Here is a 14,249-nt window from a genome sequence, read left to right as displayed (position 1 = left end):
CTCTTTCAGGTTCAGCATGAGGCCTTGTGAAGAACTGAACAGGCGAAAGTAGCTACTCGACAAAAAACACTATTGCTCCAATACAGGTACTGCTAAAAAGAGTAGTTGAATAACAACCTCCTCAGAACAGGAACAAGAAACAACTGCATCTGGAATACAAGAACACACACGGAGCAAAGCACCGGAACAAGGTGTCCAGGAGTATGCCAGTCTAGTCTAGAATCATCTGAAGGATTTCACTGCAACAGTGCTGACTTGGCTGTAGCGTCTCAGCGGCATCATGGCTGACCCTTACCAGAACAACGTGTACCACCAAGGAGGAGGTGACCCCTACGGCACCTACGGAGAGGGAGGAGGCCAGGGGGGCTACGGTTACCAGGGCGAGTCCTACCCTCAGGAGGAGGACGCAGCCAGCGATGCCACGGAGGGCCATGATGACGAGGACCAGATGTACGAGGGGGAGTACCAGGGGATCCCCCACCCTGACGAGGTGAAGGCGGCCCAGAGGGCAGCGAGGGCCAAGGCCAGGCAGTCTCAGGCAGGGGCTACGGAGCTGGAGGAGCTGGCTGAGCAGTATGAGGACATCATGGAGGACTGTGGGCATGGACGGTTCCAGTGGACCCTGTTTATAGTGCTGGGCCTGGCCCTCATGGCTGACGGGGTGGAGTGTTTTGTGGTGGGGTTCGTGCTGCCCAGTGCGGAGAAGGACATGTGCTTATCCAATGGAGAGAAAGGCATGCTAGGTGAGTCATGGATAAATGCCATTACTTGTTAGAAGACATACAGCCCATACTAACACGTTTACAATGTCTGGGTCAACTGATTCCAGCCAATAGCAGCCTGGCAATCAATACTAGCCAGCAGGTACTTAAGTACTCCGTAAATTAGAAATGCTCTCAAATTAGCTAATGGCACAGTCGATTTCAAGATTAATCTGTTTGCTTGTCATGCTCTACTGGACGTCAATATATTCCTGCTTAGTGAAGCAGGTGGGAAATTTATGATCTGTATCCCCACAGCAAATAACACATTATTTTTGGCAACCGGAACGGGTCTGAGGCACGCCACCAATCACACTGATTGAGACCATGCAGCATTTTGCAGGTTCATGTCTGAGGGAAATGGGTCCTCTTTCCATTCCACCTTAACAACAGCAGCTAGCTAAATAAGCACATCAGACGAGTTCACAACATTTCTGAACGGTTCTTCTCAGAGACTGACATAGAATATTTGAACACATAACAGGGCATTCAAATGTTCAAGGTTTTCTACTCAAAGGCTTGATAAAAGAACTGGCCTATCTAAAATAACTGACGGAGATAAATCAAACTGGACATGGGAAAATTTGGTTAAGAATACGACATCTTTGAAGAGTGGGACATATTGTTCTAGTGCAGTGGTGAATTAGTAATTCAGAGTTAACAATACAAGACAAGTCCTTCACTTTGAAGCCTGTGGGTGGAAGCTGTCCAAGGAGACAAATATCTGGGATGAGAGGGCTTTTTTTTCCCCTCTCTCCAGCCAACAGCCTCCTCCCAGCGGCCACAAGCAGGCTGTACTGATAGTACTGAGTCAGCAGGTAGCTGAGGAGAGGAGATCGATAGCTACTCTACTGACCTTGCGTCTAGGATACGTACTGTTCGCCTGCTGCTTCACTTTCCTTCGGCTAACTTATGCTGCAGCAATCACAATCACAATCACAATCACAATCACAATCACAATCACAATCAACTTTTATTCACTGTACTGTACATTCTGCAGCCCTCACATCTCAGACTGACTGACATGCCCAAAGTAATGGCACTTCGAGTATAAATAATGTTTTGAATTGAATTAAATTGAATAGGTATGGTGGTTTCAGGGTACTTTTAGGTACTCGAAGGAAACAGGGTATGCTTGATCACAGTGAAACATCTCATGTAGCATCTCCTTTTAAAAGGAATAAGTTAGCAGATGTTCTGTTTTGGTGTGGCATGAATGCTGCTCTTTACAGTAATTTCATCTACATATTTTAGTCCAAATTTACAGAATGCACTCTGGTTTTTCCTCAAGGGTTGATATGTTCACTCCTTAACTATAAGCAATCAGCTTCAATGGGACTGAAATATGAGCTGCCTCTAATCCACACTTTCACTGTGATCACCACAGCATACATTCTGACTCAATGGGTGGAAGCTGTCCAATCAGAAGGCAGAGTGGCAGCAGTGTCATTAACCTTCGGGGAGAGGAGGGTGGGGGATTGGTCGTCTTCTCCTTATCCGGTGATGGGCGGGCCTTCGCTCTCACACCAGTCATCACCCACACCCCCCATGGCAGTGCCATCTGCAGTGACATCGTGGCCCAGAGCGTGATACCAGGCTTTGGCGCTAGGCACATTGATACATTTAGTTATTTTGGGAAGATTCTTCCCCAGTGATAGATGGGTATGGTTGATAGGCTACATGTAAGCTGAGGGAAGCTTTAGGCGTACATATACAGTACAGTGCATAGAAAAGTGTCACAGAAAAGTACTGGAAGGGTCACATACGTTATAGGTACTTATCTGGGGCTTAAATAGTCTTTATCTGAAAATACTGTACTTGCTTGCTGAGGCACAAACACAGCCAACTACAGGATTCTATCAAATGTCAGCATTTACTTGAACTAAAAGAAAATTATACTTGACGCAGGCTTTCATTATATGCTAAAAATACTTGTTCCAGCCAAGCTTTGCAAGATGGACAAAGGTACACATTAAACGGTATGTTCTAAAAAGAGACACCCCACTGAGAAGTAAAAACACAAAAAAATCATTATGACATCTAAATAGCATACCTGTTACCATTGTTAAGGCTTTACAAAAGACCACTCAAGGCTATTAATTTGACCAAAAACACTTAGTCTGTTGTTACCTTAGAAACACGATTTTACCTCTCTGACCTAGCACTTGAGAGAGTAAGAATGCAGAGTACAAAAAATGGGTATAAACATGTACAATTATTCCAATAAATGTTTGTGATAAGAGAATTTTGTTCTCCAGGTTCATAACCCAATTTAATTATATTACTCAGTCTGCGAACCAGAATTTGTAAGATCCTGGTCGAATGAAACAGACGGAGGCCCAGCTAAATAGTCAAAAAGGTTTATTCACGGGAACGTTCTCCAATCAAGAATACAAAACAATTCATTTTATACTGACTTCTCACGCCCACACATTCACACAACCATACGCACACACATACACATACACACATACATACACACATACACACAAACAGACGCACACACATGTCCTGCTACCCAGGCGACAGAGATTAGTGACCTTGTTCTTGACACGTACTCCCTGTTCCCTCCCAAATCTCTAGTCAGGTCGGCACCAAGCTCAGACAGTCTGTGTTTATAATACCATAAAGACATATTGTCTTTACACTAATTCTGACTAGGACTACACATTTATTGATTATGATTTTATACATTCTAATCACTTCCATACAATTATATGTTTCAGGGCGGAATATTCTAATCATTCAATTAACAGATATATTGTTAATCACCTAACAGTTTGTCTTTGAGTGTGTCCAACTAAACATGTTTTTTATTACACAAATTATTTCATTAATGAGAGATTTCTCAATACTGTCCATAGGACATTGTCCTGCATTTTGGCCGGGTTAGGCCGTCATCTCTCAGGAGAGATGGACAAGCCTGCCCCACGGTGGACAACATCAAAGTGTCACCAATGCCCAACTATCACGATGTGCTGGGGCTACTGGGCTCTTTTAGTAGTTGAGCAATTCAAGAACAACTCTGTAAATTGTATGTTCCCTAAAATACAATGCTGGGATCCATAAAAACACAACCAGAATGTAGGGTCACAAACAGAATGTATGGTCACAAACAGAACGTATGGTCACAACCAGAACGTATGGTCACAACCAGAACGTATGGTCACAACCAGAACGTATGGTCACAACCAGAACGTATGGTCACAAACAGAATGTATGGTCACAACCAGAACGTATGGTCACAACCAGAACGTATGGTCACAACCAGAACGTATGGTCACAACCAGAACGTATGGTCACAACCAGAATGTATGGTCACAACCAGAATGTATGGTCACAACCAGAACGTATGGTCACAACCAGAATGTATGGTCACAACCAGAATGTATGGTCACAACCAGAATGTATGGTCACAACCAGAACGTATGGTCACAACCAGAATGTATGGTCACAACCAGAACATATGGTCACAACCAGAACGTATGGTCACAACCAGAACGTATGGTCACAACCAGAACGTATGGTCACAACCAGAACGTATGGTCACAAACAGAACGTATGGTCACAACCAGAACGTATGGTCACAACCAGACCGTATGGTCACAACCAGAACGTATGGTCACAACCAGAACGTATGGTCACAACCAGAACGTATGGTCACAACCAGAACGTATGGTCACAACCAGAACGTATGGTCACAAACAGAATGTATGGTCACAACCAGAACGTATGGTCACAACCAGAACGTATGGTCACAACCAGAACGTATGGTCACAACCAGAACGTATGGTCACAACCAGAACGTATGGTCACAACCAGAACGTATGGTCACAACCAGAACGTATGGTCATCTCAACAGTGTGTTGAGTGGAATCTGCCTTTCACTTTATTCACAGAGTTCAAATCACTAGATACATGTATGCTAGTGAACTGTAGCTGTGCTGGCCTCTGACTGTGTCTTGCCTCTCTCCTGCAGGTTTGATAGTGTTCCTGGGCATGATGTTTGGGGCGTTCATCTGGGGTGGAATGGCAGACAAACTGGGCCGCCGGAAGTGTCTGATCTGGGCCCTCACCGTCAACTGTGTCTTCGCCTTCCTCTCCTCCTTCGCCCAGGGATACGGCTTCTTCCTCTTCTTTAGGCTCTTCTCTGGCATCGGGTAAGAAAGACCCCCGTCTATAGAGAAAGTGGAAACAAGGGATGAATTGCTACTCGAAGGAATTTGGGTTGTCACTGGGATTGGGGCTTAACCTGAACATGATCCTCTCCACCTGATAAAATGTGTGCTGCACAATGTTACGTATGTGTCGCACGACGTGACGCTTACACAGCTTCTAAAGAACTACAACAAAGAAGAAATAGTTACTGCAGGACAACACATTCAGAGCCTTCCTCCTCCTACAACAACGCAGCACTGTGCTGTCTCAGAATAGCGTTGTTCCACAGGGATGTAAGCTTATGCTTACTGACTCCAGAATCAGGTCAAAGCTACAGTATGCAAAAACATTGTGTTGTGTAAAAAGAAAAGCTCAGCTGCAAGAGCATGGTGTATTAGTTCCGTGTGTATCCATGTATGTTTGGATATTTGTGGAAGCTCAAACTACTGACAAAAATCTGCAAAAAAATACTATTTTCCTTTATGTCTCCTGCTCCAAAAATATATTTCAGTACCAGTAATTTACTCTCTAGGTTTGCATTGAAATACATCTCAGTGCAGTCCAAAATGTGATTTTGCTGTGTTTTATATTTCCACACTATGAGGTTGGAATAATACTGTGAAATTGTGAAAATTATGATAATGCCCTTTTAGTGTAAGAGCTGTTTGAAATTTCAGCCTGTTATGGTGGGATGGAGTTCTGGCCTGCCTTGTGACATCACCAGGCAGTCAATTACTTAATAGACCAATAAGAAAGAGTGTTCCAAACCTCTCTGCCAATAAGCGCCAGTTTTCAGTTGTCCCCTCCCACTCAGACACTCACATATAGTCCTAGCAAAATTCTTGCTTGAGAAATTGCTCTTTGCTAAGAAGCTATTTCTCTTTCTTTTTGACCGTTTTAATTGAAAACAATCACAGTAAGGTAATTCATTGTTACCCAAAAAACGGCTGCATTGGACCATTAAATAAAGGTAATACTTGCAAGATTACACATCTGTTGTGTAGTCTACAATCTCGGTGAGTTCCTATACTAATCCTGTGTTTCTCCCTTCAGCATCGGAGGCTCTGTCCCCATAGTCTACTCCTACTTCTCAGAGTTCCTGCAGATGGATAAGAGAGGGGAGCACCTGAGCTGGCTGTGTATGTTCTGGATGGTGGGGGGCATCTACGCCTCCTTCACTGCCTGGGGCATCATCCCTCGCTACGGTATAGTACACACTAAACACTCAACAGGAAACTCTTACTATGACCTGGGATCAATATTATCTTGCTGACATAAGCAAGTTTAGCTACAGTGGTCTGTGTACTGGATGTTGTGTAAATGTAACCAAATTATAGCATATGTATTGAGTTCATTACTTGGCTGATAGATCTTTTAAAGATATTAGTCTGTAAACGCACAGTAAAATATATTTCAGTACCAGTCATTTACTCTCTAGGTTTGCATTGAAATACATCTCAGTGCAGTCCAAAATGTGATTTTGCTGTGTTTTATATTCCCACACTATGAGGTTGGAATAATACTGTGAAATTGTGAAAATGATCATAATGCCCTTTTAGTATATCTTACTGTGATTGTTTTCTAGACACATTGAGAGATTTTGGCTGTATTGTGTTCCAGGCTCTTGAGTCTAGACGTAGAGAATGAATAAGGATTGTGTTGTGGCTGTATTGTGTTCCAGGCTGGGGCTTCAGCATGGGGACAGAGTTCCAGTTCCACAGCTGGAGGGTGTTTGTGCTGGTCTGTGCCCTGCCTGCCATCACCTCCCTTGTGGGACTCATGTTCATGCCTGAGAGCCCCAGGTTCCTCCTGGAAGTAAGATCTGTTTTCTCCAATTAAAGATTGTTCACAGATGAACAGTTCAGGAACTTTATACTCTGGGTTTAACATATTGTGTCGATAATTTTTTTCCGTTCATAAATCAACACCGAGTTTGTTAGATAAAACAAAACTGATCGATAAAAAGTGTGTGGACTACTATCCTAAGGTTTCACTCAGAGTATGTGATTGTCTTTGTCAGAATGCCAAACATGACGAGGCTTGGATGATCTTGAAGAATGTTCATGACACCAACTGGAGGGCTAAGGGCCAGCCTGAGAAGGTCTTCCAGGTGAGTGGAGACACGACAACAGTTTGACAATAAATAACACGCTCTTGAAGGGCTGCTTTGCCGTTTCTCAGCATCACAGAATATAATGAAACCTAACTAGAGGAGTGAACATCATTTCATTCCCGTCAGGCGACCCACATCAAGGCTCCTAAGACCAATGAGGATGAGTTCATTGAGATCCAGAGTGCCACAGGGACGGCTATACAGCGATGGGCCGTTCGAACCCTCACTCTGTGCAAACTGGTAGGCCCCAAAATGTCCTGAAAACAAACGTGTTACCTAATGAGACCAACATTAACAGTAACAGGCTATTAGTAGGTGACGTGTCACTATGCCATGTTTTCATTGCAGATGCTGAAGAACGTTGCTTCTCTCTTGGGACCTGAGCTGAGACTGAGTACACTGTTCATGGCCATCATCTGGTTCACCATGGCCTTCAGGTAAATATATGTACAATATATGTGATGCCAAAGAGGTAAGAGTGTATATATAGTGTGTGAAGCTGATTGTAAATGTATCAAGACTGCATCACAAATGGTATCCAATCAGGATGCAAAAATACTGTATGTGTATTCTAACGTTGGTTGTCAATGTTCCTTTTTACATTGGTCCAATAACTCTTGTTACCGTTGTGTTTCAGTTACTATGGACTGGGTGTGTGGTTCCCTGACATGATCAAATACCTGCAGCAAGAGGAGTATGAGTCCAAAGTCAAGGTGTTCCATAGAGAGAGAGTAGAACGCTTCCACTTCAACTTCTCCCTGGAGAATCAGATCCACAGAGAGGGAGAATACATCAATGACAAGTATGTCACCTCTATCGTCCCCTTCTGGCCATTCTCACTACTACACCACAGTACCACGGGTAGTAATATTACAACAGTCATTTCATTATCATGTCTCTTTGATATGACAATGTAACATATCATTCTATGTAAGTATGGCGCCCAGGGGCGCAACTTTGGTTTTAGACGTCGGGTGGACATAATTATAATTATAATATATTTTTTTTATCCAGTCAGATAAACACTCCAAACAGCCTACCCGACCGCTCGGAGGCATCCGCATGGTCCTAAAGCACACATTTGCCTCGATTTGTATCACAGTCCAATGATACAACTGGGGGGGGGGGGGGGGGGGGCAAAAAAGCTATTTCAGAATGTGGGGCCCCATCCCCAGTGAAAGTTGTGCCCCTGATGGAACGTATCATTTCTTTCAAAATTCGACAGACAATTTTGAAGAGGGATAGTGCTGTCTGCCATTCTAGCATGTAACCATTAGTTAGCTGTGTGCCACTTGGTCAAAAAGTCAGGAATCATGCTTTTGTGTTCCATCCCTTTAGGTTCATCAGCATAGAGATGAAGTCTGTAAAGTTTGAGGATTCACTGTTTGAAGATTGTTACTTTGAGGACATCAAGTCCACTGAAACAATGTTTGAGAACTGCACCATCAGATCCACCGTCTTCTATAACACAGGTGGGGGCCGCTGGAGGTGTTACAGTAGGCCAACCAATGCATCACATTGTTAACAAGTTTAACCCTTTGGAAAGTTTCCAAAAGAAAAAAAGGTTAAACGGAGATTGAACTTTTGCAATAATCAAGTCCTGCTCAATATGAATGAAACATTGTGACCTTACAGTATCTAATGCATGCCAGCATCATCAATTACTATTGCTATGTTTCACTGTAAAAAGACAGTACATATTGACCAATGGACTAAGAATTGCAAAGCCATGCATGTTGCTCCATGTATACTATTTATGTTATCAATGCCATTGTCACGGTTTCTCCAGACCTGTATGAGGAGAAGTTCATAGACTGTAAGCTGGAGAACACCACGTTCCTCCACAACAAGAGGGGCTGTCACCTGGACATCGACGAGGAGAACGACGTGCTTATCTACCTGGTCAGCTTCCTGGGGTCCCTGGCTGTTCTGCCCGGCAACATTATATCAGCTCTGTTCATGGAGAAGATAGGCAGGGTCAAAATCATAGGTGAGTAGGTCTGCATTGGACAAAGTACAATGGTAAAAGCTTCCTTTCATTTTAGCTGTATTAGCTCTTACAATGGACAGGTAGGACAAGTGCAGATACTGTGTAGAGCAGCAGCTCAGCTATTGCCCTCCTGGGATTCTGCTCTGCAATTGTCAGATGAGAAAGGTGTTATGGAGTTATATCTATGGGTGTGAGCCTTGAAATATGATCAAAGAACATTGAAGTGTGAATTAATCGTACAGCACACCTCACGGCTACATCACCCTCTGCATACGACGTGCCACTGAGCTAAGCGACATTCTACCGTGAGCCCGCTCTGCTCCTCTCTCTGCAGGCCTCTCCATGCTAATCTCAGCTGGGTGCACCTTCTTCCTGTTCCTAAGCTTCAGTCAGGCGGCCATCATAGCCTGGCAGTGTCTGTTCTGTGGGGTCAGCGTGGCAGCATGGAACGGCATCGAGGTCATCACAGTGGAACTCTACCCAGCCTCCAAAAGGTACAGTACAGCAATTTCTTAGATTAGGCCTATTGGAAATAGCTAGATTATACTATATCGTATGATTGATTTTTATACTCTTAGAACTATGTCAACCCATTATTAGAAAGTTATAAAGTTAGTTTCCTGTGGTTACTTAACCTGTGTCCCTAACCTCCTCCCACAGAGCCACAGCGTTTGGGGTGTTGAATGCCCTGTGTAAACTGGCTGCTATCCTGGGTAGCTCCATCTTTGCCTCCTTTGTGGGGGTCACCAAAGTCGTCCCCATTCTCCTCTCCTGTGCTGCTCTGGTGTGCGGAGGCCTGGTGGCCCTCAAGCTACCCGAGACCCGGGAGAAGATCCTCCAGTGAGGTGGTCATACTGGCCAAAAGGTCAAAGGTGCCAGGAGCAACCTTTACAGGCGGAGTTACTCTGAGAGACACACAGGCATTAAGCAAGATTGGCTTTAACCAACAGGAATTGACAGGAGTTTGTTCCCGCAACATATTGAGAACCTTTAATAACATGCTAACTAACAGTGTGCTTCATTGTCTGTTCTGTCTCCCCAGTTATGACGTGTTTGGAGGGAAATGCTTTAAAATCTACTCCGTATATAAATTATTCTTGGGACCAAATGGACATTTTCTCAAATTCAATCGCTTATGTATCAGTCTATGAATCCTAATTTGCCCTACTAATGTATGATACTGTACATCTGAGACGAGATGAAAAATCTGAAAATGTATAAACCTCGACGGAGACTTTGGTAACCAGAAACAGATTTCTGGTCATGGAAATCTTTCCCCAGTGCCATTTTGAATTCACGTACTGTTGTTTTGTTCTGCCAGAATGACGTTTTTTTTATCTTGGCCCTGCCTCAATGAATAGTTCTCAACTCACACCCTCTACCTTCTCGCCAAAATGTAAACTCTCTGTAGACTGTAGCACTTCCTCCCTGTTCTTGTCTTGTGTTACAATCAACCTACAGTATGGAGTGGGAGAACAGCAAATATCCTTCACCACATCTGTACTGTATTTTTGAATTTCTAACTTTAGTTGAGTGTTAAGAAGTTATAGTACATCAGTAGGTCGCCACAAGAGAAACAACATAGAACTGCAATTTACTGCAGTATTTGCCCTTGGAAACCACAATAAATCAATTTATTTGTCGATTTTTGCGGTCCAACTTCACAATTGAATCTAACTAGCAACTTCATTTAGCAAACTGGTTGGTCCTAGAGTGTGTTTGTGTGCTTGCTTGTAAATGTTATCAGTTTCAGCCTCCATGTTACTGCACATGATGCTCTTGGCTGTGCTTTATTTGTGTTGTCTATGCGACGACATCTTTCGTTTTTCTGTTGAAGTGGTACCACATAGAAATATGAAGGAAAATGTGTTTTACAATATGTGGGGGAAATGCTCTTATTGTATTGGGGATGGGGGATTCACTGAAGCACACAGTGCTGTTACTGATAACTGTCGACTGAGTTGCATGTGTGTGTGTGTGTATGTGTGTTATCTACCTACCAGGTAATGTTTCTGTGTCTTTTTCATGTGTTGTTCAAAAAGCAAGTAGTCTGAATGATGTTTGCTGTCTGTGTCAATGTAAATAACTGACTGGATTGTAGCTTGTACCGGCTTGAATTAACAATCACTTTAGTTAGTTTAAGCATTCATAAGCTGTTTCTTGTCAAGTATTGAGGAGCCAATTGCATTTCTTTTCCAATACAAAACAAGACTTTTTCCAATTAATTCTGTCATACTAACAATCAAACAGTTACACGCTTTGCTGTTGAAACACTATTTTACATTTGACTATCGTTATTGTATCTACACTATATTCACACAATAACGTAAGACATTTTAAATAGAGAAAGTTACAAAGCAAGAATGAAGGTGATATTGAATTATCCTTCTTCAAAGTGTAGCTTTGGTTTCCTTTAGCTAGTCTATCGAGCACTTGTACCATCCTCCGTAGGTAGACACAATCACATTATTGCCGATACATTATGTAGTAATTAATACCTGTTATACCTCTCTTGAAAACATACACTGATCTGTTATCAACTGAGCTGCAGGAAGTTATCCGCCTTACCTGAATGCAATGGTTCTGTCGAGCCATAAGGTACACAGTGTTTTCAAAAAAACCTTGTTTCTTTCTCCAGCATATGTTTGAACTGCATCACCACCGTTATCAAGGGATCGGCTTATGAATACAGTTCTTAGGCGGTTTGTTTTTCTGAGTTAGTTTCTGTGTCCGTCATTGTAAAACAGAAAAAGCCATGCTTTGTTCTTTGATTTTTCTATTTTGATCTCAAAATATTGTCTGTCACGGTAAAAGACATTCATTTCACATACATGTTTTGTTTTGTGACTGTGAAAAAAAATAAAATCAATCTATCAGTGTACTGTGAGCGATGTCTGGTTTCTACTTGGCATTAGGGCTGTAATACGTCACTCGGTGATAGACAGACCTGGTTGGTTCAGGTTTCTCCAGTGATATGAAAGGTGTAAAACACGAGCATGAGGAACTACACAACTCTCATAGCGCATTCATTCTGAGTTGCAAACATGCTCTCTTTACGCTTGGTTGAGATGTTTTGAGTCAGACATAGAACCCATTCAGGGCTTCCCGTCATTTCACCTGTTTTGAGTGGGGGGACATTGGAGGCGTGGGGGATGGTCCTCAACAGAGAGCATTGAAGGGGGGGGGGGGGGGTAGATTTGTGGGTGGTGATGTTTACTCTACCAGAGGTGTGAAACAACTCACTTCCCCATGGACAACATCAGGACACCAGGTCCAATACAAGAGTAAAAATGGGAGCTGTGGATATTTATAGGTAGGGCAGGACAGAATACTAACAGTGAATCAATCATATTCCTTGGTTTGCATATTGTATGAGGAATTGTAAACAATTATACAGGACATAATAGAGGTTAACTGCTATACAAATATGAATCTGGTGAAAATCCATCACAGCTCTTCTCTAAAACCACAAACTGGATTCTAAGGCAAAAACTAAACTCACTGCTTTAAACAACTGTGGAGTGCTGAGTGTGCGCACCTGGGAAGGCTTGGACCATGTCAGGCAGGCTGAGGTTTCTGGTTGCGTGGGGGGCGGACAGGACAGGTGCCAGCTCTGTCTCTAGCTGTAACTCTGAGGTGCCAAAGGCCACCACAGGCCCACTGGCCTCACCCCCGCAGACCCACTGGCCCCTCTCACCCTGACCAGGGTGAGCCTAGGGTCACTCAGGGCCAGGGCAGCTGGGGATGGGGATGGATGCCAACCGTTGTACAATGTGTACAATAATGGAACACTGCAATACAGATACACTACTGGCTCCACTTAGAAATGTGACTGAGAATGATTGGCAAGCATGTTCAAGTATCCGGTAGCTCAACTCTCAAATGAAATGAACACATTTTCTTTTGTGGATTCAATGTTTAGTCACATAAGGAAATGCAAAGTTGTGTGTACAGCACAGTGCTGTAGGTCATTTTTTTCACAATGTCCAGATCTAGACATTCTATTCACAGTTATATACTTGATCTATCTACAGAGGGAAATTCAGTGATCTTGACCTGTTCACCAAGGGTCAAAATGGGTCATGTAATTCCTAATCCTGCACTGTTTCCCATGGAGATGTTCACGAGTTAACAAAACCAGGCTTCAGTATAAACATAAACGTGTGAGGAAAACCCCCACGGACCTCCCCCAGTCTCAGTCCCAGTGCATCAGGTGGGCAACTCATCCATTGCTTATGGTGCTACTAGTGGTTGCGTAACTATCAATAACATTCTCTTTGGCTCATATTTGAATTAATGTCAATGTATAAGAGTGTGTGTTGGTATGGGAGGGGTACAGATGTGTCATTCAGGGTGAATGTACATATCTACTATGGCAACCTAAAACCACAACATGACAGGTCAACCGGTCACAGAGTACACCGATGGTCAGTTTAGAGGTTCAGAGAAGAGTCAGGAGTGACTCTCTCACAGCCAAGGCGTCACTTGGCACCTCTAATGAGCTCAGCTAAAGACACAACCACTGTGTGAACCAGTAATGGAAAGTCACGCCACACGTATAACTGGGACTAAAGAGATAATCAAACATAATTAAGACCTTTCATAGTGGGCTGTGATGACCAAAATGTACACATAATGCCATGCCCAGGAGATGGTATGCTGTAACTGACTTTTATTGTTAAAAATGATATTACGCAGCAGTCTTTCAAATTTTCCCTATGTTATATCAATGATTAATGATCAAGTGATGGATTGATTGACAATTATTATAAATATTAAATAATATTTCATTTAATGTGTAATAATGGCTCTATATGCATAAACATTTGTTTCAGTCATTGTGATTGGAGCAAACATTTCCCACCTCATGAAAAATTAAGGCAGTCAATGAATCTGAAAATTCAGCCTCTGAACCACTATGGTCTAAATTAATAACTTATGAACAGTGGCCTTTTTCAAATCATTGGCTGATGTATCTCATGATGGAAATGATTACAAAACCAGATGACTTGAGGCCACAATGGCAAAAACATTATGAGAGCAAAAATGTTTATTGTTTTGGTCAGGGGTCAAATTTGACACGTCTCTCTCTGAGCAGCAGTAGTTGTATTATTTCCCAGCAGAGGACTGCATGGTGGCGCCTCTCTCTGTCCAGTAGGGCTGAGCTCTGGGAAGCCATGTTGATGGCCTGAGAGGGCCTGCAGAGGTGTCACTTCACACCTCCGAC

At 43.0% G+C, this 14,249-nt stretch overlaps 1 protein-coding gene across 1 annotated transcript; it reads left to right on the top strand.

The window, feature by feature from the left end:
* The first annotated feature begins 280 nt into the window (after window positions 1-280).
* On the top strand, window positions 281-9,866 carry LOC120066646 (synaptic vesicle glycoprotein 2B-like). The gene is made up of 12 exons (XM_039018076.1): window positions 281-743; window positions 4,741-4,921; window positions 5,973-6,124; window positions 6,601-6,734; window positions 6,940-7,029; window positions 7,159-7,272; window positions 7,381-7,469; window positions 7,670-7,834; window positions 8,371-8,504; window positions 8,822-9,022; window positions 9,357-9,516; window positions 9,683-9,866. Exons 1-12 carry the CDS (start codon window positions 281-283, stop codon window positions 9,864-9,866), a joined length of 2,067 nt encoding a protein of 688 aa, XP_038874004.1.
* Window positions 9,867-14,249: the final 4,383 nt, after the last annotated feature.

This window comes from Salvelinus namaycush, chromosome 21, assembly GCF_016432855.1.
Source record: "Salvelinus namaycush isolate Seneca chromosome 21, SaNama_1.0, whole genome shotgun sequence".
Lineage (NCBI taxonomy): Eukaryota > Metazoa > Chordata > Actinopteri > Salmoniformes > Salmonidae > Salvelinus > Salvelinus namaycush.
The sequence above is the reverse complement of the archived record's forward strand: the minus strand, read 5'-3'. Positions and strand labels throughout refer to the sequence as shown.